Genomic DNA, 21,117 nt, shown 5'->3' on the forward strand with positions numbered 1-21,117 from the left:
AGCACAGAGCAGGTGTGTGCATGCAGATATATGTGTTCATCTTTCTGCTTGCAGACAGCCTTCCCCTTTTACTTCCTTCCAGCTAATATTTCAATCCTTTTTCCTTTCTTCATCACTAGATAATTGTTGTACCCATGATTGTTTCCATTAGACAATTTTGTGTGCCTATGGCCAGCATCTGCTTATTGTGTTATAGCTTAAGCCACTTAGAAAGGATACAGAAATATGCAAGATTTACTAAAGCACCAGCAATGAAAGTGCTCTCATTAATGCCTTATTATGCTATGAAATAATGTGACTTCTGATGGCTACAAACACCATCTGAGAGATGTTCCGGTGCTAATTGCCAAATAACTTGCATTCGCTGGCTCCCTTGTCTCTGAGGGTTTCCTTTCTCATCAATTAGATGGCTTTTTAAGCAAATTCCTTCACCTCCAATGGCCACATTCAGTCATGCATCAGGCCAAAACACTTATGTTCTCTTCTCGGTGCTCACTGGCACTAGTATATCACTCATGTACACACACACACACGCTGCACTTTTTTCCTCTGTAACCATCACAGCTCAGCCAAGGTGTGCTCTGTGCTCTCTTTCTGCACTCTTGGCATCTCTCTGGCCTTCCATGTTTGGCAAGCACCTCCCCCATACACACGCCTGAATCAACAATCCTATTCCACAAATGATGGAAAAAACACCTTTATGTTCACCCTGATTACCCATTATACCTGTAAGAGGTACCTGCAATGGGTAAAAATCTGTGAAATTCCTTGACTGGTGACGTTGCAGATGCTAAAGGTTTGCATGACTTCACGGGCAACCCATGGAGGAGAAACCCAAAAAATCACTTTGGATTCAGGTTCTCCTGGAGCTGAAAACAGCTGGTGGCTAAGAGAATATTAGTGAGAGGCATCACCTGCACTTGCTGTATTCTTACCCTTCTCCAGCAATTGGCTCTTGGCTGCTGCCAAGGACATCATACTGTGCTAGATGGATCTTGGACCTGGCTCAGCACACGTCCCTCTCTCTTTTCTTACCATGCCTCACACAACAGACAGACATTTTAATGTCTCTATTCATTATGACAGTAAACTTAATAATTTATGAGTCTTCAAAGAGAGACGCAATTGGTCCACACCCTTCAGTTGTGTCCCTTCTGACTTTTCACCTTGCTGTTTCACAGCTGAATTCCCTGCTCTGCCACTGTCACTAAACCAAGCACATATAGACTTGCGGTGGCCAGGCTCCACAGAGGATCCAGGTGGCTTTGCTCCGCTGGTGCAAGAACATCTGTGTGGGCTTACTGTCAAAGGGCACGCCCCAAGGCTCTTGGGGGTCAGGAGGCAAAACAGGCCATTATACAAATCTTTCCTTCATGTGCTGCACTCCATCTTATTTGCAACATTTGACTTTAGGAAACTCATGTCAAACAAGTGCTTGTTTGGGCAAAGCTAAGAAACAGACCCCTTCTCCCTGCCCCTGAGGAGGAGTGGAGGAGTTGGCTGTGCTCGTGGCTAAGAGTGGTGCTCCTGGAAGCCGCCTAGCCTTCTGAAATTAAACGAACAGCCCAGAGCTACTGCCTTCTTCCTCCCTACGCTTTCAGTCCCAGGATCAATAAAGTATTTTATGCAAAGTATTTTGGCACACATCAGCATCTTGCAATTCAGTATCTGCTACCACAGTGATATTTGTAGGCTTCAGGTGCAATTTGTCTCCTCTGATTTTTCCTGTCTTGTTCTCCTTAACCTCCATATGCTCTACAGCTCCAAAGGGATTTTTCCTTCATCACAGTAAATAAGCTTTTAAGGGCTCAATACACTGGGAGAGAAGAACAACCCATTCTGTTGGCTTTGGCAACTTCCTGAACTCTGGCTGGCTCTGCCAGCTGCAAAACCTGAAGCCAAAACTTAGCCCTTTGAAGATAATGTTGATTACTGAAGATCAAACAAAGGCTTAGTTTAACATAAATTCCATGTGTGTTTCTTTAGTCCTATTCACTGAGAGGACATTTGGGAATTTCTCTGGCTGGATTTCTACAGTGAAGATGTTGGATTTCTTTTCTTAAACCCTGGCCCAAATACAGCCCCACAGCCTTGAAACACAAAACTGTCTAGAGGGCATGTGTATCTACGGGCTACAAATACTCCACAGTAACGCTATCTGCAATCCAGTGCAACAAAGATATGGCAAACTTCCAACTGTTCACAAAGAGCAGAGCGAGGAAAATTAATAGGGAAACCAAGGGCCCCACTCCTCCTTAAACACAGTGGAGCGAAGCAGCGGCTGCAGGAACCTGGGGACAGCCAGTGCTCCTTCGTCCCACCCCTTCTGGGCTTATGGATAAAAGCCCACGGAGGAGTCCTCACGTCATGGTTTTCCCTCCAACAAACCACATCCTTTGTCTCTCCAAAAGTATTTTTTTGTGAAGAATGATGGTGATACTGTGTGTGATCAAAATTCAAACCTTATTTTCTTGTTCGGAAAAGAAAATAAAATTACCTTCTACTGAAATGTTTTGCTGATCCACCAAAAGCGCAGAGCCATTGCGAAGGTAAGAAAGCACTGGGGCAAATGTGGAGACATCGACCGGAAACTCAGGATCCTGCACAGTGATTCTGAGCCTCACAATGATGCTTCCAGATTGCAGGGATTCAGTCTGCACTTTCAGCTTCCCAGATTTGTATAGAGCAGAAATGTTGGGTGGAAATGAATTTTCAAGCTGAGCAAAGGGAGAGAAGCATCAACAATTAGGAACCCAGCAGAATATCTCCTTTTAAAACTGAACTATGGTAGTATCATTTTAAAGATTTATACATGCATAACATAGAAAATGTAAACAGAAATGTTTCGAAGTGTTTCAGAGATCTTACTTCTCAGAGATTACTGAGGCACAGAGAAGTGTGAGTCTCCTTGGTGCACCTAGGTACCCTTGAAAATGGTACTGACCACTGGTCTTACAAACCAAATTTCATTTTGGCTCAAGGGAGCAGAATTCCTTCTGCCCCTCTTTGCCTGCCTCACATCAGTTGAACCAATGGTGTAACTCTGAACATTAAAGCTGCCATACTACTGTCAGTATTTGAGCTGTGCAGGACCTGGCAGTTTTGCCTTACATCTCTAGAAGGCACCTCTGTGCTTGAGCCTTTTGTTTCTACATAGACCTCAAAGCATGCCTTTGAGTATGAAATGCAGCACCATAAATCAACACAGCTTTGCTCCTATTCTGCCAGAGTTTGCTCCAAAGATCCCTACAAACAAGCTGTTTGACTGGTCTAAGTTCAGATCAGGTCAGAGAAGAAAGAAAAAGAGAGGAGAGAGGAAGTGAGAGGGGGATGTTGTGCTCCCAAACACCCAAGCAGGCAGAAGCAACACAGATGGGCAGCGCTCGTTTTCCCTCCCAACCTCATGACACTGATTAGGTCTGCGTTAGTCTCAGAGGAGATTCACTGACAAAAATCTTCCTGCACAACAGAAGCGAACAATTTGCAGCTATGGGAAAGGAAACCATGTCAGGAGGTTCAACTTCCAGTTTCTCATGAGCAAATGCCTCTTCTGTGCTACCTTTGAAAGTATAGCTCCATTATTGTTTTTTTCCCCTCAGGTTCATATTCACATAGGTTTATGAGTCCCCCTTTGTTCTGGGAAAGTCTAGTTTTGCATGGAGATTCCAATTCCTCTGTACGGGCGCTGTTCTCTACAACAAAGCTGTGGGAGGTTGCTGTGTTTGAAACATCCCCCCTGTTTGGGAAGCTGGTAACAGGCATCATGACTCAAGTTCCGTTTAACGCTAATTACACCTGAGCATGGACAGTGGCTACATGTGCACATGGAGGCTGGAGAAGGAACCCTGACGCAGTCTTCCTTAAGAAGAAAGGGCTTTGAGAGCAGTCAGACTTTTATTGAAAAGACAGCACTGAAATGAATGCCAGCAATGTTATTTCAATAATTCATTAAAAAGCCTCAAGTCCATTCAGTGGGAGTTTATTGCCAAACTAAAGATCCAAGGAAAGAAGTCCCTGTTGCATGCCTGCATTTTTAATCCCTTTACTCTTCTGTGGGGGAAAATTCTCATTGCCTCCATTGCTAATAAGGCCAAGGGGTTGATCTGTTTAGTCAGCTGAATTTTGTTTTAATTATAAAGAAAGGTCACAGGAAACAATATGATGATTTTCAAGAGATATTTCAGCCAAGCATAAAATCATCTATTACATTAATAAAATCTAAATTGAAAAAAAAAAAAGTTACCCACAGATATTCTAGCATTACCTCTGTAAGCAACAGTCTTGAAAATTCTTCATATGCTGAGCTGCTGGTGTTATGGAAATCTTCAGTGATGTTGTAGTTGAGGATCCTCATAGTAACACCAAATATCTTGGCATCTGTAGGGCACAATATTTAAACACACATTGACAAAGCAGAAGAGGAGAGGATTCAGTCAGAACTGACTTACCCAGACCAAAATCTCAGAAGATGGAGGGGGGAAAGGGGGAGAAGGTTGAGAGAGTTTGGTATCAAATCAAGAAAATAAAGTCAATATTCTGCTACAAGTCTCCCATACACTGAGGAGATGCACTTACATCAGGTCCATAAAGATATTTAGAATCCTAATTCCAGCCACGTGAGAGCTGAGTACACACATATCCTCACAGACCTGACCCAACATAACATTTGATTTATATCCAGGGCTGAATTGCCTGTAAGCTCATCTCTGGTCCATCAGTCACAATTGGTTTTTTTTGACCTTAGTAGCATGGATAGTATATATATTCTTAAATTGAAAATGATAACAAAAAAACAGTGCACACCACTTCTCTGTCTGGTAAGACCTGACATAACGTACTGAGCACGTGAGCTGAAAGCAAGAGCCGAGGAATCTATTAACCACTTTAACCTGTATAAACAATCCAAGGCTCTTACTCTTTGGACTGATCTTTGGAAAACTTTGCTTTTACTCAAGGCCTCCAACTTCATACTCTGAAGTTCAGCCCCCTGCTTCCGTAACCATTAGACCTCCTACTTTCCCACTACAAAGGGAGTTACTTCCTTCTGACCCAAACTGGAGCCATCCCTTGTCTGCTTAAAGGGAAGCAGCATTCTCACTCTCGGCAGTATTAAACAGTTCACTGCCTGTTTTTTGAAGAAAATGTGCAGAGATTTCTGTATTTACATGAAGGCTTAGGAAATGATTTAAGGATAAAGGCAAAGCAAAATTATCTTTGATCAACACACTAGGGTCTTCCTTTAACCCTGGTCACTCACAAGCACTCAGCTAAATCTGGCCTTCCTCTGGGCACTCTAGTTAGCTCAGCTGAACCCTTGACAGACCAGTTGACTCTACTTCTCACTGGCCACAGCTGTCAACCAGGAAAAATGGGGCCTAATGGGAGATGGGTGGCAGCAGAATGCAGTGCCAGGCACAAAAAAAAAAAAAAAAAAAAAAAAAGTATTATAGCTTAGTCTGATATCTGTAATAGTCTGAGTCAGGTCCAGCACTGCTTTATCAACTAAAGCCAGAGCTCTGCTGCCTGATAGTCCGGGTTGTGCAAATGCTGGGGTAAAGGAGAGAAAAAGTGCTGAAGGAGGAGGGAAATGGAGTTTGTGGAGGACCAAATGGATCATTGCTGAACTGCAAGTGAGTAGGGGAAGAGTGAAAGGGGGAAGGAGAGAGGAGGAATATATATATCCTTTATTTACCTGTTTTAACATTTTGGCGGGAGATGCTGGTTTTTCCACAGGTTTTGTAGCTGATCTCTACTGAATACATCACACCTGCTTCCAGTCCAGACACATCCATTTTCATTTCCTCTGTCTTCAGGTTTCTTACAATGTCTTTGCCCTTGAAAACTTGGACTTGGAAAGTATGGTTCAGAGTAGAAGTGACATGCCAGGACATTTCAAAACTGTTGCTGGTAACGCTGAAGATTCGGTGGTTGCTAACTGCAGAAGGATCTATTGCAGTCCCAGGAAGAGCCATCACAGAAAAAGCAACATTTCGTCTTTAAAGCATTGTGCTATTCTAAATCCATTATGGACAAGCACTTTGACAATCAATAGGTGAAGCTCCTTTTTACATCGCAACAGGACAGATTCTGTCCCTCTCAAAGTACCAGGTACCCACATCTATGAACCATCCCATTAGAGTGATTAATTGGGTGCTTACTCTTTTTATTTCCTTTTACTATACCTGTTCGTGTTGAATCTCTAGTAACACTAATAATCAGCCAATGAGCTACAGGTTCAAGCAACAGAAGCAAGTTTGGAATAGTGAATCTGTGTAGTCTACATATGTTGACACCTGCTGTACCTCTTGTCACTTCGATCATCAAAATGCACCTCGTCAGCCAAAAGCTGCCTTGATTTATGCCTGGAAAAACCTCAGAGACCCCAGCTTTTGCAGGGTAGGGGCAGAGTTGTGGGCAGCATTTTACCTATTTATGCCACTCTAGTCTGGTGCAATCATTGTCATGTCAATGGGAAAAGACAGGACCCTTCAGAGATTATTCACCTCCTTGAAGGACGAGGAGGAGGACATGTCAAAATAGGGTAGGATGAATTGCCCTCCAGCAGGGCCTGTCTGTCTCCACTAACTAGAGAGAGAGCCCGGGTGGCAAGCACAGACTAGACATCTCTCCTGTAGAAATCTGGGGTCAGGTGAGATGAACATCATCCCCCACGCTAACCAAGAGGTCATGGCATGCTGCTGCCACAACTTCAATTCTTTCACGCTAATGGCTAGCCTGAGAAAAAGGGTGGTATTCTTAAATTATTTCAGTAGAACACAATTGTTTCCAGGCCTCTGAATCATATGGCTGCCAAACGCCCCCAAAGCCATACTGCCCCTGTTCTAGATGAACTTCAGTTTAATTCCTCTAGCTTCAGCTTGGATCAGAAGTTGTGGATGAAGATCAAGAATATCCAGCCTGTCTCTCTGACCTAGGCAAAGAACTGCTTAAAGCTATTTCCTCCCACAAGAAGAAACTGTCATTAGAAGGCCTGTGATAACTCTTGCCTGTAAGGGCTGAAGTCACCCATATAAAGACATATCTACTGGGGTTTGTTCCCATCTTAGTCCCTCAGCCAGCTATTAACATGTAGCAGCGACAGTATTCACAAAGGGTGACTCCAGTGTAGGGTAGCTGCAGCCAATCTCCCTCACTCATGTACCCCACCAACACCTTCACGGACTTGAAAGCAAGAGGCCCACATCCCAGTGGCCGTGGCCAGGAGGAGCTCCTGTGGTTAGTAGCAGATCCTCCCACACCTTGTTCCAGAATAAGCATGGGACATGTAGTGAGCTGTGTCCAGGGCGAGCGAGTGGTGCTGGCCTCACACAGCCCTCACTGGCACGCTGCTCACGCTGGAGGATGATCCAGCACCAGCCCTGTGACGGGACCTGCACTGGAATGGTTCACCAGGTTCAAGACACCAGTGTGGCCACCTTCACTTCCAGGAGGCCAATTCCCTTCAGCAGCCATGGGAACAACAGCTGGGTTTCTCCAGTGGTCACAGCACTACAACCCCCGATCCGAATGTCCTATTGGGGGAGCCTCTCTCCTTCTGTTTCCATAGGTGGAGATTTACTCCAAAAGTATTACCAGCTTCTGTGAACACCATTCTGTAACTCATCCAACCCCAGTAAAAAGGGATCAAACAGTGGCTGAATTAAAAGCAAGACAGTATTCATTCAAATCCAAGGTTACTTACAGCACCCATCGTCTGTAGGTTGGTTAGTCACGGACAAGAGACTTGAATTGTTTATGGATGGAGAGCTATTGCTAGTGTTAATGAGATCCAGCACTGAACTTGGAGTAGATGCTGCCATACCTAGGGGTAAAATAGTATTATCAAAGAGTTAAAGCATTCCTAACAAAGCAAATCCAAAATAACACCATTCATGTTTTCTGTAGATGAAAAGCAGCAATAGAAGTAATATAAATAGAAATTAAAATCAACGTATTATAATATCACAAAAGCAAAAAGTAATACATTATCTTAATTTTTGAGATTAAAGGATTGTAAAATGGTTTTCTAACTAAAGCATTGAATCTGAAAGCACTTATTTATCTCATTATCTTTAAGACTATTAGCAGGCCCATAGATGTCTATGGGCTGTAAGTACCCACTTCTGTATTTTGCTGAACTGGTACTGCAAAGTATTATTGCACCCATTGCCAAATTCTGCCTGCCTCCAGCAGAGGACACAATGTAATCCAGGGTGGGATTACACAACTGCTGCGTCCCAGCTAGAGTCACGCAGTTGAAATGGGAGGGAGAGCTCATGTACAAGTAGTGTCACTAATTGTATTTCCCCAGGAGGCTGGGGAGGTGTACTGACACCGAATGACTTGCTCTGAGGAGCAGTCAGGGTCTGGAGCTAGAGGGTTTGGCAGGTGAGCGAGGACAGCTGAGGGTGGGATGGGAGAAACAGCCAGGTACTGTGAAATAAATACAGTGCACTTCAATCAGAAATAGCTATCAGCTGGCTTATGTGGCATCTCCTCCCAACAGGAGGAGAAGGGGCACTGCGTGCTCTAGAAATCTTTGCCTTGTAGGTGGCTCCTGCAATGGACCACGAAGTCCTGCAGGAGCATTCTCAGCATTTCCCAGGGTGAGAACTACATTTCTTACCTTCCTTTCCTGGGCTAAGCTGGTGAGGGTTGACATCTGCATGTCTATGCTGAGGGTCACAGCTGTAATAACCCTCCAGATTCACACAGGTGTTTTTCTTGGGACAAGCGTTGAATTCAACATGGGAACATTCATTGACATCTAAGAAGAAGAACACACCTTGCACAGATATTGATGGCAGCGTCAAGATTGATCTGCCATGTGTGTAGACCAGGCTCTGGGTATGATAAATTCAGTGTAAATCCGCAGTAACTCTGCTGAAGCAATTCTGGGTGTGTATGGGTGCAATGAAACCAGAATGCTGCCCTTCCCCAAAACGAGCCCCCATTCAGTTATAACCCTATCGCTTTTTACTCTAGTTTGTTGGAATAAAAGGACAGTTAGTGGCCGCTCCTGCATACAGCTGCGAGGTGTCATCCAAACCTGAGAGACAACAGCAGCAGGGAAAGGAGATCAACGCAGTGATTTCACTGGAAGCTGCACTGAGTTGTCAAAAGTAAACACAGAATAAGAAGTGATGACAGCGGTGCTTATGGATGCATTTCAGGAGAGAAAATGTTCAGATAACTATGCAGTAATAAGTAGATTAAAATAATTTAAACTGAATATACTTAAATATTTACCTAACATTTAAAAAGTAGGCAGTAATATGCTATAGTAATTAACAGACTATAAATGCTCCTTGTTTCATGTAAACTGCTGGAAGTAATACATGTCTATAAAAACAGAATATATCTGCTTCCCAATAGCACTTTAAACACCTTTTCTAAGAGCCTGTTTAATACAACTAATGATTGTGCTACAAATTTTTAACACCTTAGCTTTTTTGTATGAAAATGGTCTATGCTCTTCTATTAGAAGAAAATTAATTTCATCAAGGACACAGGAGTATTCTCCTCCAAGCTATTCACTCCAAAATAATTATTAACCAGCTACAACCCTCTCCATCCTGCAGTGGGTAGGTTAGAGCCATATTTGCAAAGTTTAAAAGATCCACTACGCTGTTTTTGAAAACAAATTGACAGTTCTACAGATGAAATCCCAAGTGAAGATGGATGAAGCCCCCTCAAAAAGCTTTCCCCTTTGACAGGATTATAACAATTAACCTTGCACTTCTGTGTCAATCACTTCATACACACGCTTCACAATGTCCTTCAGGGAAGACATAACCTCCGCTAGTGGAGCTGGCTGATCCAGTCTGATGAGAACCTGCGAGGCCACTGTCCCAGCGTACACTTCTGCACGGTTACTCTGGATATGGTACACAGAGACATTCCAGGGCTGTAATGCACCAGTAATCTGGAAAACAGGGGAACAAACTCTTTGGTATGTCATTTCTTTATCAGCACACCTGGATGCTAATGAAGCACCGCCTATGCGACGAATACCATCACAATCGGAGTGAAGAAAACACCAATTCAGAAGCTGTAGCGAAGTGGCAACACTTAGGTCTGTATTTATGCAAGGTGAGCTCTTCTTATTACCACATTTCACGAGAGAGTTACAGGACAGTAATACCAAGCTAAGGGAGGTGTGGGGCTGCATGGGAGATCTCAAACGCTTAGGCAGGAGGATGAAACCCAGGAAGATAAGGAAAAAGCCTCTTTGGCTTGTAATGCTTAAACATCAAAATCTCAATAGACAGATCATACTTTAGACAAGCTATTACAGTTCATCTGTAATAAAGCTGTCCAACACGTCTTTAAGCAACTAAAAAGACTGCTGGCAAAGGGAATAGAAAGAAAAAGGAGAAAAGCAATAGGCTGAGCAAGAAGGCTGGGCCTAAGAGCCACAGAGAGACCCTAGGACCCTAGGACTGACCAAGTCATCACAACTGTGAGTCAGGGATCAGAGAAGGGACATGGTGTTGGGCTGAGCATTAGGAATCAGTGGAGCAGGCAGGGCCTGGAGGGCATTCCTCTGAGTAGTAGCTGTTTGCAAAGCTTCAGTTTCTATATCCTATTTTTTTGAGTGTTTGATTTTGCCATAGCTTGCTTTAGACCAAGATACTTAAGTCTTGGTAGATCATTGCCCTCTATTCTTTGCTACAAAGTGACAGGATCAGGGTTTCTCGCTTTTTTAGGACATAAGAAGGGTGAATTCAGGTAGCAGGAAGAAGTAAATTCATGCACCATCTCCATGCTACTGCTACCTTCTATTCTTCTGCCTGTCAGTGCTAGCTGATGATGGGAGAAGGGTTTCTTTTCCCACTATCCCACTCCCAGCTGAAAACTGGGGAGGTGTAGAAATAAAAATGGAGGGAAATAGGGATCTGCCGTCTTGGGTACCTTCCAAAGGCCATATCCAAGCCTGGTTTTCTCCATGGCATGGTGATAGGTACTAGGGAAATGCTTTGGATTTATGGCCTGGAGGGTCTTTGTTCTAGTTCATCAATCCATTCCCTAAATACCACTTAGAGGACAGAGCGAGCCCCCCTGTCCAAGCGTGGCTTTAGTCTGTAGCCTGATTCTTCCTGCAGATCTTCATTTCGGGAAGGGTGCCTCACACCTCTGCTGGGGTTGCATTTGTCTCTGTTGCCTCGGACTCTTCCCGCCTGCCATGTCGGGGTTAGGGACAGGCACACTGTGCTGCTGTCCCATGGTCTCTTGAAAGGTTCAACTCAAAACTCCTTATCAGAAAGCATCACACTTTGCAGGTCATTAAATCTGGACCCAGCTGGTCATAGACCCAAAACTGAACTGAGTTGGAGCTGGAGCAAGCATTGCTTATGGAAGAAAAAACTCCGTATTTCAGAATGTCTTTAAATTGCCCTTGGAAGAGACCTGAAAAATTTACTAAAGAAGCTGACAGATCAATGTCACTTGAGCTCCTTGAGTATGAGGCTGACATTCACCAATTAGGGATAAATTAGGGCCCCAAAAAATTATGTGGCGGAACAAAGGGGGAGTGACAGGCTGGCAAGGTTATGCCCAGCACAGAGGACTATGAGATCCCTCCTGGGCTGGAGCAAGTGGTGGTTACTGACTAGCAGAAACATGGACACAACGAGCAGCACACGGGAGTGTTCGCGTTTGTACGTACCACAGAGTGCAAAAGGCGTGAATGATTCAGAAGGTGGGAATCCACTCTGATCAATTCATTAAAATCCATTTTCACAAGCACTGTCACGTTGTACCAGAATGTTCTTCCTGAAGTGTACAAAATACAAGAGCCACGTCATCTGAGGTCTGATGCTTTAGAAAGCGACAGAGCTATAGGAAGGCTCTGAGAAACTGAAGCAAGCTTTAACTTGGGCCCACATACAGCCATCAGCTATGGCCTCATTCGCCATGTGCCACAGGCAGTAGCACCAGTGCAGGAGAAAAACCTGAGCAAGGTCCACTGGGCCCACAGCACCCACGATTCAGCACTCTTGGGTGCAAGTGCTGAAAATTAATATCCTGGAATTGATCCAAGGCAGATTCCTGTGTTTATTTTATGAAGAGCTGTGGTAACACTTTTCCTGCCCACTCCCAGCCTCAGAAGGAAAAATTAAGCACATTTCTATTAGAAGCAGGCTTTAATTTATCAGTAACATACCCTCTGGCATTGGATCCACACAGCCTGTTCCTTTGGATGAGTTGCAGCATTTTTTAAGCCCTGGACATTCAGTATCAAACGTGCAAGGATAATCAGATGTTTCCATAGTCTCCATTGGACAAATACCAGGTCTTGAGGCAAATACACTGGATCTATTGAGTGCTAAGTAACAAAAACATTTCTGAGAACAAAAATATAGAAAAACATTTCCATAAAATTGTGCTATTTAATTTACAGAAAACACCTCCTCCTCATTTTAGAAGTGTATCTGTTCTGAGGTTTTCACAGGGAGAAAATAGCAGCTGAAAATACCATTATTTCATTTCAAAAGAGTAAATGTTCTCAGATTTTTCTCTCTTTCATGACATTTCTGTAAGAGAAATTTTGAATTTATAATTTTGTATTAATAATTATGGATGGATTGAGAGACAGAGACAGATTTTCTAAATGTGGAAACACTGAAGCACTGCAAAACAGAAAATGTGCCTGATGTCAGCTATGACTAATCCGAATAATATATAATGATCAAAGGAAGCAGGTAATGTCTATGCTAGAAATTGGGAGCTTTCATTTAACCTTCTGTTGCAACAAGGTTAAGCTTTGGCTACAGTAATTGAAGACGTTACATGAGAGCAGAGACAAAATGCTGTTCTGGGGCACAGTTCCGTGAGTTCCAGAGAGGGGCAGGGGAGCAGAACCGAGGCCGTGACCCGCAGCCTGGCAGCCCCCGCTCCGTGCCAGCCAGCCAGCCAGCTCGCCACCCCGGGTGGTCGCTAGCCCACACCAGGCAGCCCGGCACAGAGGGCAGCTAAGGCAGAAGGTTACTGCTTCCCCAGCCAAGGGCAGACAGTGGTCCTGGCCCACTGCCCAGACATACTCTTCTCCAGATGAAAAGAGAAAATATTTCTAAGCTCTCCAAACATTACTTTCACCCACTCTCTCAAACATAGCTCCACGTAATGCTCAGCTCTGGCCTTTCCAATCAAGCAAAAATATTTCTCGTTTCCATTCGTTTCATGCCTCTGGGTTTTTTGTCCTACAAACTCGTGCTCCGTTACTGGGCAATTAAATTCATCCACTGGACATGCAGTCGTATTTGCATAAAGATACAGCACACTAAGACCAGTGGTTTAAAGACTACGGTCTGTGCCTTTCTGGGGACACACAGAATGCTTGTCAAGGGTCTCTGAAAGGTAATTAAGAAAAGCAAATGTAGCTTAATGATGGGGGTCTGCACCTCCACTGAAAAACCTGCCAAAATCCACAAGCTGGGGAACAGGGAAGGCACTGAGCCGAGACGTCTCAGCAGCACGCAGGTTACTTGCCGCTGTAAGTTTAAAGATTCGCATGCAGAATACATGGGACAGCACTTTCCCACACACTTTTATACCGTATTTGATATACTGTGTGTGTACTTTGTGCTCACACAATCAATGAGCTCATGCTTTAACAGTGCTGCGAGCATCTTTCAAGCAGAATCGGTGTTAGACCCACAAGAGCCCTGGGGAGCAAATTAGGAAACTCCCCCCAGACTCCCAACCCCGGTGAACGGCTGGCTGCCCTGCAGGGAGTAGGATTTGTCCTGCTACACAATGCAGCCTAGTGTGGCCCCTTCATGCCTGCAAACCAAGGGCCTTTGCCCTCCTTAGTCTCCCCCAAGACCAACTCTGCCTCCAAAGTTCATATTGAGTCATATGGGTTTGCAGTGGGTGGTTAAGGAAAAAAAATCAACTCTGTGCAATCTTACTCAAGTTACGTCTAGGTCCATCAAGCCCCAGTAGTCCTATTCTGCTTCTCAGCATGGACCAGGAACCTCTGCTTCTGGCTCTGGGGCCGGCACTACGGGCCATTCCCTCAAATGGGTCCTACTGCTAGAGAGCCTCTTCCCTATCTCTAGTCTGAAGCCACAATAGTGTGTAACACAGCCTCAGTTGCCCTTAGATGAGTCCCTGACACATTCCCAGTCTCACGTGATGGTTCTGTCTCAGCCTCCTCTGCCAGGAGGCTAAGCAGCACCAAGGGATTTCCCCGTGTTAGTATACCACCAGTGTTCCTTACTATTCAAACCTGGTGGGTCTTGATAAGCTGGACTCAAGCATGTAAATCCCTCCAGCTCTGAGGTTCAGGTGCAGTTCAAGCAGGTTTGAGGTTCAAAGAAGCTTTTTCCACCCGGCTCTTTTTTTGGCATGTTTAATTGCGGTGTAAAAGATTTAATGAGTCACATGCGATCTCAGAAAACACTACTGGATCCTGGCTGAGTGCCACACTAGCCATTTATCTAAAATCAACAGGTCATAATTTTCACCTCGGCGGAAACACAGATGGATTCACATCACATTTCTGCCTAGTTGCATGGCTGAACTTTGAAAAATCAATTTTGCTCTCCTCTCCAATCATCTTGGGTACAGGCACCTACCAAGCAACGCTGCCAGCACTGGGGAGCAAGCCAGCCAACGCCTCCATCAGTCGGATAAAGTATAGGCTTTTCTCCTCCGTTATTTGCATAAACATACAGAAGTAGAAATGCAGCACCCAGCGCTTAGCAACGAAAGCTCAGTTACCAGCCTGCCTGCACGAGAGCCGCCAGGTCTGTTGCAACCGACCGCAGGATGGGAGGATCTCCCAGGAGACAGATGCTGAGGGGTACCATTAGCTCAGCCATAACCTGCTTCCTCTCCCTCCTTCCTCTCCCTCCTTCCACCTGGAGGGGCTGGGTTTCATCCAGAGGGTGCGGCAGAGCCAGGGACCAAACCCCTGCACGCGTCTCAGGCATCAGAAAGTGGAGACAATTCTGTGGTATTATAGGAAGAGCTCTTGGAAAAGCCTGTTACAAAGGCAGACTGGCAGTTTTCGTCCTATGACCCTGGTTTGGGGGTCTTTCAGCACTGCTATACTTCACCTGCTCAGGTGGACATTTTCCATCCTGATTGCCTGTCCGAGGGTTAATCAGGATGGAAGGCACATGCTGGTTTGGCATCTGACAGACATTTAACACTCTTTCCTGTGAAAAGCCATATCACTCACTAGAACATACTCAGGAGCCAGGGGCTGAAATTTGGCCACAACGCTGCTGTTGGATGATAGGGGAACACGGCATTCAAAACACAAAAATAAATGTAATGAAATTTAGCCACTGCCACCTCCAGCGGGTTCATCCTGCCAGCAGGACCATGACGTGGCCACACTTTGCCCCGTCAGCGCTTGCACCAGCAGTCGGTGGAGAGCTGGCAGGGACCTGTGGTGAGGCCACAGCTTGGATGTGACTCTGGGTAACCCTGCTCCCCTGGGGGTGAATGCGGTCGGGAAAGGCATGAGGTGAGTAATGGAATGGAGCAGATCACTTGCAAGGAAAGACTATCAAAAAGGCCGGGAGTTTTTGCTGTGGAGGGGAGAAGGCTGAGGGTCTTGCGCTCAAGATTTACAAAATCCCAAAGGCAGGAGGTAAGGTGAAAGCGGAGCTGGTGTTCACCAGCACCCACAATAATAAAATGAGTAAAAGCACACACTTCTTTACCCAAATGGGAGTGAACTTCTGCAGTTTGTCAGCACAGAGGGTGTTGGGGTAGACAGCTTCAGTGGGCTCAGAAAGGACAGACAATTCCTGGAGAGGAGGCCCGTGAGCGGACACCATGGGGAACAGGCAGGGACATACCCTCCGACACCTGTAATCTCATTTCTGCAGCTGCTGAGGGCACAGAGGGGACACAAACCACAGGGCAGCAGGAAGCACCTGCTTCTGGGGACGTCATGCAGGGCATCTGGGCACCTTCCCACCTCAGGTTGATGCCACGGTGCTGCCCACATGCCCCTGGTGACACTGCTGTCCTGTGGCTTTCGGGTGAAAGCACAAGAACAGGGGACAGCTGTGCCGCATCTCCCCACGGCTCCTATTAGAGTCAGCACACAAATACCTGCACACAAGCTCTGAAAGGTCCCAGCCCTGCTGAGTAGTGACCTGGGCACCTAAAACGAACGGTTTTTTACTTTACAGTTGTTTTTCTGAAAAACTTGGGAAGTTATGCACAAAAAGCATACTCTGATTGAAGTGTGGCCTTAACATTGCAAATCAAGTGCTCTCACATTAAGAAACTCCAGGATTAAAGGTGTCTGGGCCTTCTTATTTCAGCGTAGTTTTGTATATGTATGCTTAAAAAACAGACTTCATCACATGCTGCTGCACTCTTTGGTCCCTGGCTGGGGATCCAGCAGGGCTGGATGGCAGATGAGGAAGGAGCCTCTTGCCTGTAGCTCTCTGGTTTCATCTCACACAAGAAGATGGAAGGTGGGCAGCAAACAGCTACCAGGAGAAGTAACCAGTGCTCTCACTCAAGCAGCTAGAAACTAACCTGGAGAATTGGACCCTACCTCTACTTAAAAAGAAATCTTGCAAGATGCTGGGAAAGTTTCGTACAACAAACTAGTGACAACCTTTCAGAGCCATGGGTTTCGCAGGTCCAGGAACCTGACCTGCAGCCCTGGGACCTGCTCAGAGATGGGGGGACTGCTCACAGTCACCATCGAGGGCATGAGGCTCTGCGCTCCAGCCACGCAAGTTGTTAAAGGCAGCACTAAGCACTCTGAAAATCAAAATCTAAATAAATTCAAGAAAAAATTAGAACTGCGCCCTAGGTGTCCAAAAGTGAGCACACAAAATGGTTTGTCCTCAGTTTCCCCGCAGCTCAGTTGCCCTGCTGTAAAGACAGAGAACCTCTCTCCCTTCCCACAGGCTTCGTGAAGACAAATTGCTGTCTGTGAGTCGCCCCTGGATTCACCTCAAGAGGTGATAAATAATTCTGTGTTTGGAGAAAGGCTCAGCAGAGCACTGCACCATGCATGGAATGCTGAGGCCAGGATGATGGGCTGCTGAGAAGCTCCTTAGAAGGTCTCCATTGTCCCTCAGCACCACAGGGAGATGTGGTCCTTGGGGCAAGGCAGCGCCAGATCAGGTAAGTAAGAGAGTTTACTAATAAGCATGCATAGGCACAAAGAGAGGAAACAAAGACTGGTTTTATTTAATTTTACCTTTAGAATAAGTCCCAGCACTTCCTAACTTTTAGATACTTCACTTTGTGACTTCATTTTAAAAAGCTGAAGTAGTTTGTATGTGCATGTGTAATACTCTTGTACTGGATTGACGGGCAGCTAGTGAGAACAACTGGAGTAACTTGATGAATGATCTAGATATGTTTTCCCCAACAGTAAAACAATAAGCAAAGTGGGGCTTGCCATACCCCAGGCAGTGGTAAATGTATCCTTCTAGGAAGAAAAGGTGGGGAGTGGCCAGGAGCAGGTTACCGTGAAAGGTCATGGAGACCTTTCTGCTCCTAGCAGGATGGAGAGCATGCCAGCATGGATAACGTCAAGAGGAAAATAACTGTAGTTCAACAACATGCTATGCAGTAATTTCAGCAGTTCCAGTTTCTCTTTTCATTATTTATTTAAGACTGTGTCTAGACAGTGCATTACCATGCACAGAATTTATGACTAATGCCCTGAAAAGCAAAGATACCGGAATAATGTAAACACAGAAATCACCTAGAAGCCATACAAATCCTTTTATGGCTTAAAATATTCCCAAATTAACTTTGACAGGAAAGAGTCAAGGTGACCACAGTGTTTCCTGCACAAACCTGCCCAGAGTGCCCATCAACAATGTGGCAAGGGCAGAGCAGAAATTCTGCAGCTAAGCTATACAAGAGATTTACAGATTTGTTAATGTTAGATTAAATAAACTCATCAACAGCTCTCAAGCCTAAAATATCCCTAGAGGTGGTTTTAAAAGGCATAGGATTATACTGGGAAAAAATACTTAAAGTGTTACCAGGATGCCTTTTCTTCCACCCAAGAAGACAGTCTTGATTTTCAGAGGTTCCAAAACACTTTCCAGATCCTGATCACTCACAGAGTTTCTTGTGCAAACAGAGACAAGCGTAACAAACTAGTGACTCTTCAATGTCTGACACAGCTATTTCCTCGTACTACAGAATTAAAAAGCAATTTTCTTTGATTGCTTCTCAGCCTTGTCATTCGACACATGTGCACACATGTATGCACATGCATGTCTGTCAAATAGACCTTACTGAAGTGACTGTTCAACGCTAATGAGATCTACTGGAGATTTTTCCCAGCACGGAACTGCTGCTTGGAAAATATGTATGATCAACAGTGGGTCTGTCGGCAGTCTGAGAAGACTGCCTGGATATACGGTCAACTGCATATATATATCCACATATATATGCATATATGATAACCTACAGGTTATCTACAAAAACCTGTAGACTTTGCCCTGGCTGACACTCCACAACCGCCACAGAGCCAAGCAATTGCAGGATACAATAAATGAAGGACGATGTGCATCTAATTATGCTTTCATTCCTCTTCTCTAGCAAACAGTTCTAAGAACAAGAAAAACACAATGACCACTTACATGTTCCTGTCTTTCCATCAAAGGAGTTTTCCTGCTAGACACAATATTCTACTAGTAAGAGTTCAGAAAATATCTTGCAAAAATTGTTTGGAGGTTCATTTTCCAATGCTCTGAAGCAACTTAAAAGCAGGATGAACACGTTGTTCTTTGCAGATCCCATGACAAGACATACTCCCTTGTGTCACATTATACAACCTGAGGCAAGAGCAGTTTCAGGGACATTCCCATAGAACTGAGTCACCCAAGTCTTACGACCCAAAGCAAGGGCCAGGGCTGGAAGAGGACCTTTGCTTCTTGATCTTTTGTTACAGTGTTGAGAGTACATAAATTCCCAGGATCGTAACTTGAAAAGGGGAAATTGAGAAAATGCAATGTCATACTGAAAATAGGAGACAAAATTATGTCCTGCAGAAGTTTTCTGAATGGTGGAACAGATCAATATTGGCCTAGCTAATCCAAGATGCCTGTTCAGCTTAAAAGCATGTAGCTTTATCCATTAAAAACAAACAACCCATCCTTTTCCCCAAGGAATCCTTTCCATCTATGACTTGATTTCTGCTGAAAATTAGCAATTTCTTGTTGACAACTGGTAGCCCTGATGTGGGAAGGGGAAAAAGTTTCCATTGTGAGTCAAAAATGATTAAGTCTACACAAGTAGAGTCTTGTTAAAACTCAGAATTTAGATCAGATCCACCAAACATTCACCAGTTTCCAGTACTCCAACATAGCCCTAGGTAACCAAGAAAGTCCTGAAAAAATGGGCCCTAGTGCAGTTTTGATTTGGAAGCAGTTGGTAACAACACATCATGAGGCCACAGGATGTTTTAGCTTAACACCAAAACTGGGTTTGCATCCTGGGAACTGACCCTACTGCAAATCAAAGGAGATGTTGTCCTTGTGCTTCCTGAACTACTTTTGAGAAGAAAGCTCCTACTGCAAATGCAAGCACGCTCAGAGCAGACACAGCAGCGTTACTGCACTTGGCCACAGATATTGGCCTGAACCAGGACAAGAAATGAGCTTTTGTAGGCATAACAAGCAGGTGCATTCTTCATGCTCACCTGGAACTTCAGTGAATTTGTGACTAGGGGTGGCAAAGAGCAAGAATCAGAATTACCCTTTCATGTCTACTCCTTACCACGCTGGACGAAGTTTACAGTAGATTTTTGCAGATTCACTGATGTCAGTGAACAGCAACCTATTGCCCAGAACTGAGCCTTTACATGTCTCAGTTTACCCAAATCCTCTTCCATCAGACATTTATTTCAACTCTTAACCTGACTAAAACTTACCTAAAGAGCAGTAGAATCCAACTTGCTCATATCCTTCACAGCAATCTGTAAAAGTGATGGTTTCAGGGACTTCAACAGTGTGATACTGTGTTTTATAGTACGTCCGGGGACACATCATCCATGGTATCCATCCTCCACAGGAAGTGCTTTTCTCATAAGATTTTTGGTAGGCAACCATTTTAAACACATTTTTGGTCAGGCTGTAGTTGCACAGATGGTACCCTAGCAAAGAGAGGCCTTTTTCTAGGGAGGAAAAAATAAAAAAACAGGAAAGAAAGGGATCAGCACTAACTTGTCACCCCAGAGCATAAGTTCTCTGCAGTAGCTAGTTAAAAATACTGTTATGAGAAAACAGTGACAGAACAAACATAGATGAATGATTTCCAAGAAGGCTGATGTTTAAGAAGAAAATCACTTCAGAAAACGGACGGGAGAAAGAATTAGTAGTGACTGCTTGTCATAGGCATCGCTTCAGTCATAAATGGATGCAGATAGGCAGAAAAATCAAAGAGCTCTCAGTGCCTTCAGGTGCAAAGCAGAGAAAGCACAATTTAACTCAAGTAAGTATAAAGGAAATTAATATATGTTAATAGAAATTAACAGCAGAGCAGAACAGGCACTTCCAGGGCAGAGTCATCTGATTACTTTAGATGTCCACTCCAAGCTTACGCTGCCAAAGTGCTATAAAGGGAATGAAGGGTGAGGAACTCATGGGCAGATGAGTCACATAGATGTCTGGAATAAGTCATCCTTCAGACATCGCCCTAGGCTAAAACCGGGTACTCACGCACCATTGGGAAGGACTTTCAGGTATCTGACAGAAAAGGTATTCCTGGAGCTCCTGTGTTGCCTGTCTGCACTTGTAGCAGACCGTATTAAACCAAGCCCTTTGAGAGCTGCTATGGTTCACAGACTTCAGTGTAAACAAAGTCAGGAAGAAGTTTATTAACTACATATCTTTGCATAGGTCTGTGAATGGGACTCAGTTTCTGGAGTTCTGAAACCAGTCATGATGAGGAGCGAACTTGTTACATGCTTCACTTAAAACTGAAATACTTGAGCAGGAAAAAAAAACACCACAAAGAAACCCAAACAATAATAGCAACAAAAACAGATTAGCAGTAAACAACCTACAATCAAGTCACAGACATCAGGCTGTCTCCTAATGAGATGTTATAGAAGCCAGAGGGGCTGAGTCACCCTGTGTCCCATTTGGGCAATAGACGGGACAG

At 44.5% G+C, this 21,117-nt stretch overlaps 1 protein-coding gene across 1 annotated transcript in view; it reads right to left on the reverse strand.

Moving 5' to 3' along the window:
- UMODL1 (uromodulin like 1) overlaps positions 1-21,117 on the reverse strand; it is a 52,932-nt gene that overhangs the window by 27,928 nt on the left and 3,887 nt on the right. Inside the window, exons 2-10 of the mRNA XM_009932644.2 lie at positions 19,886-20,128; positions 12,167-12,328; positions 11,669-11,775; positions 9,733-9,925; positions 8,627-8,767; positions 7,703-7,822; positions 5,693-5,947; positions 4,265-4,377; positions 2,498-2,717 (exon numbers count right to left, since the gene is read on the reverse strand). Coding sequence (XP_009930946.2) covers positions 2,498-2,717; positions 4,265-4,377; positions 5,693-5,947; positions 7,703-7,822; positions 8,627-8,767; positions 9,733-9,925; positions 11,669-11,775; positions 12,167-12,328; positions 19,886-20,128 — 1,554 coding nt within the window. The remainder of the gene's footprint in view (positions 1-2,497; positions 2,718-4,264; positions 4,378-5,692; positions 5,948-7,702; positions 7,823-8,626; positions 8,768-9,732; positions 9,926-11,668; positions 11,776-12,166; positions 12,329-19,885; positions 20,129-21,117) is intronic.

The sequence above is a fragment of the Opisthocomus hoazin genome, chromosome 1, assembly GCF_030867145.1.
Source record: "Opisthocomus hoazin isolate bOpiHoa1 chromosome 1, bOpiHoa1.hap1, whole genome shotgun sequence".
NCBI lineage: Eukaryota > Metazoa > Chordata > Aves > Opisthocomiformes > Opisthocomidae > Opisthocomus > Opisthocomus hoazin.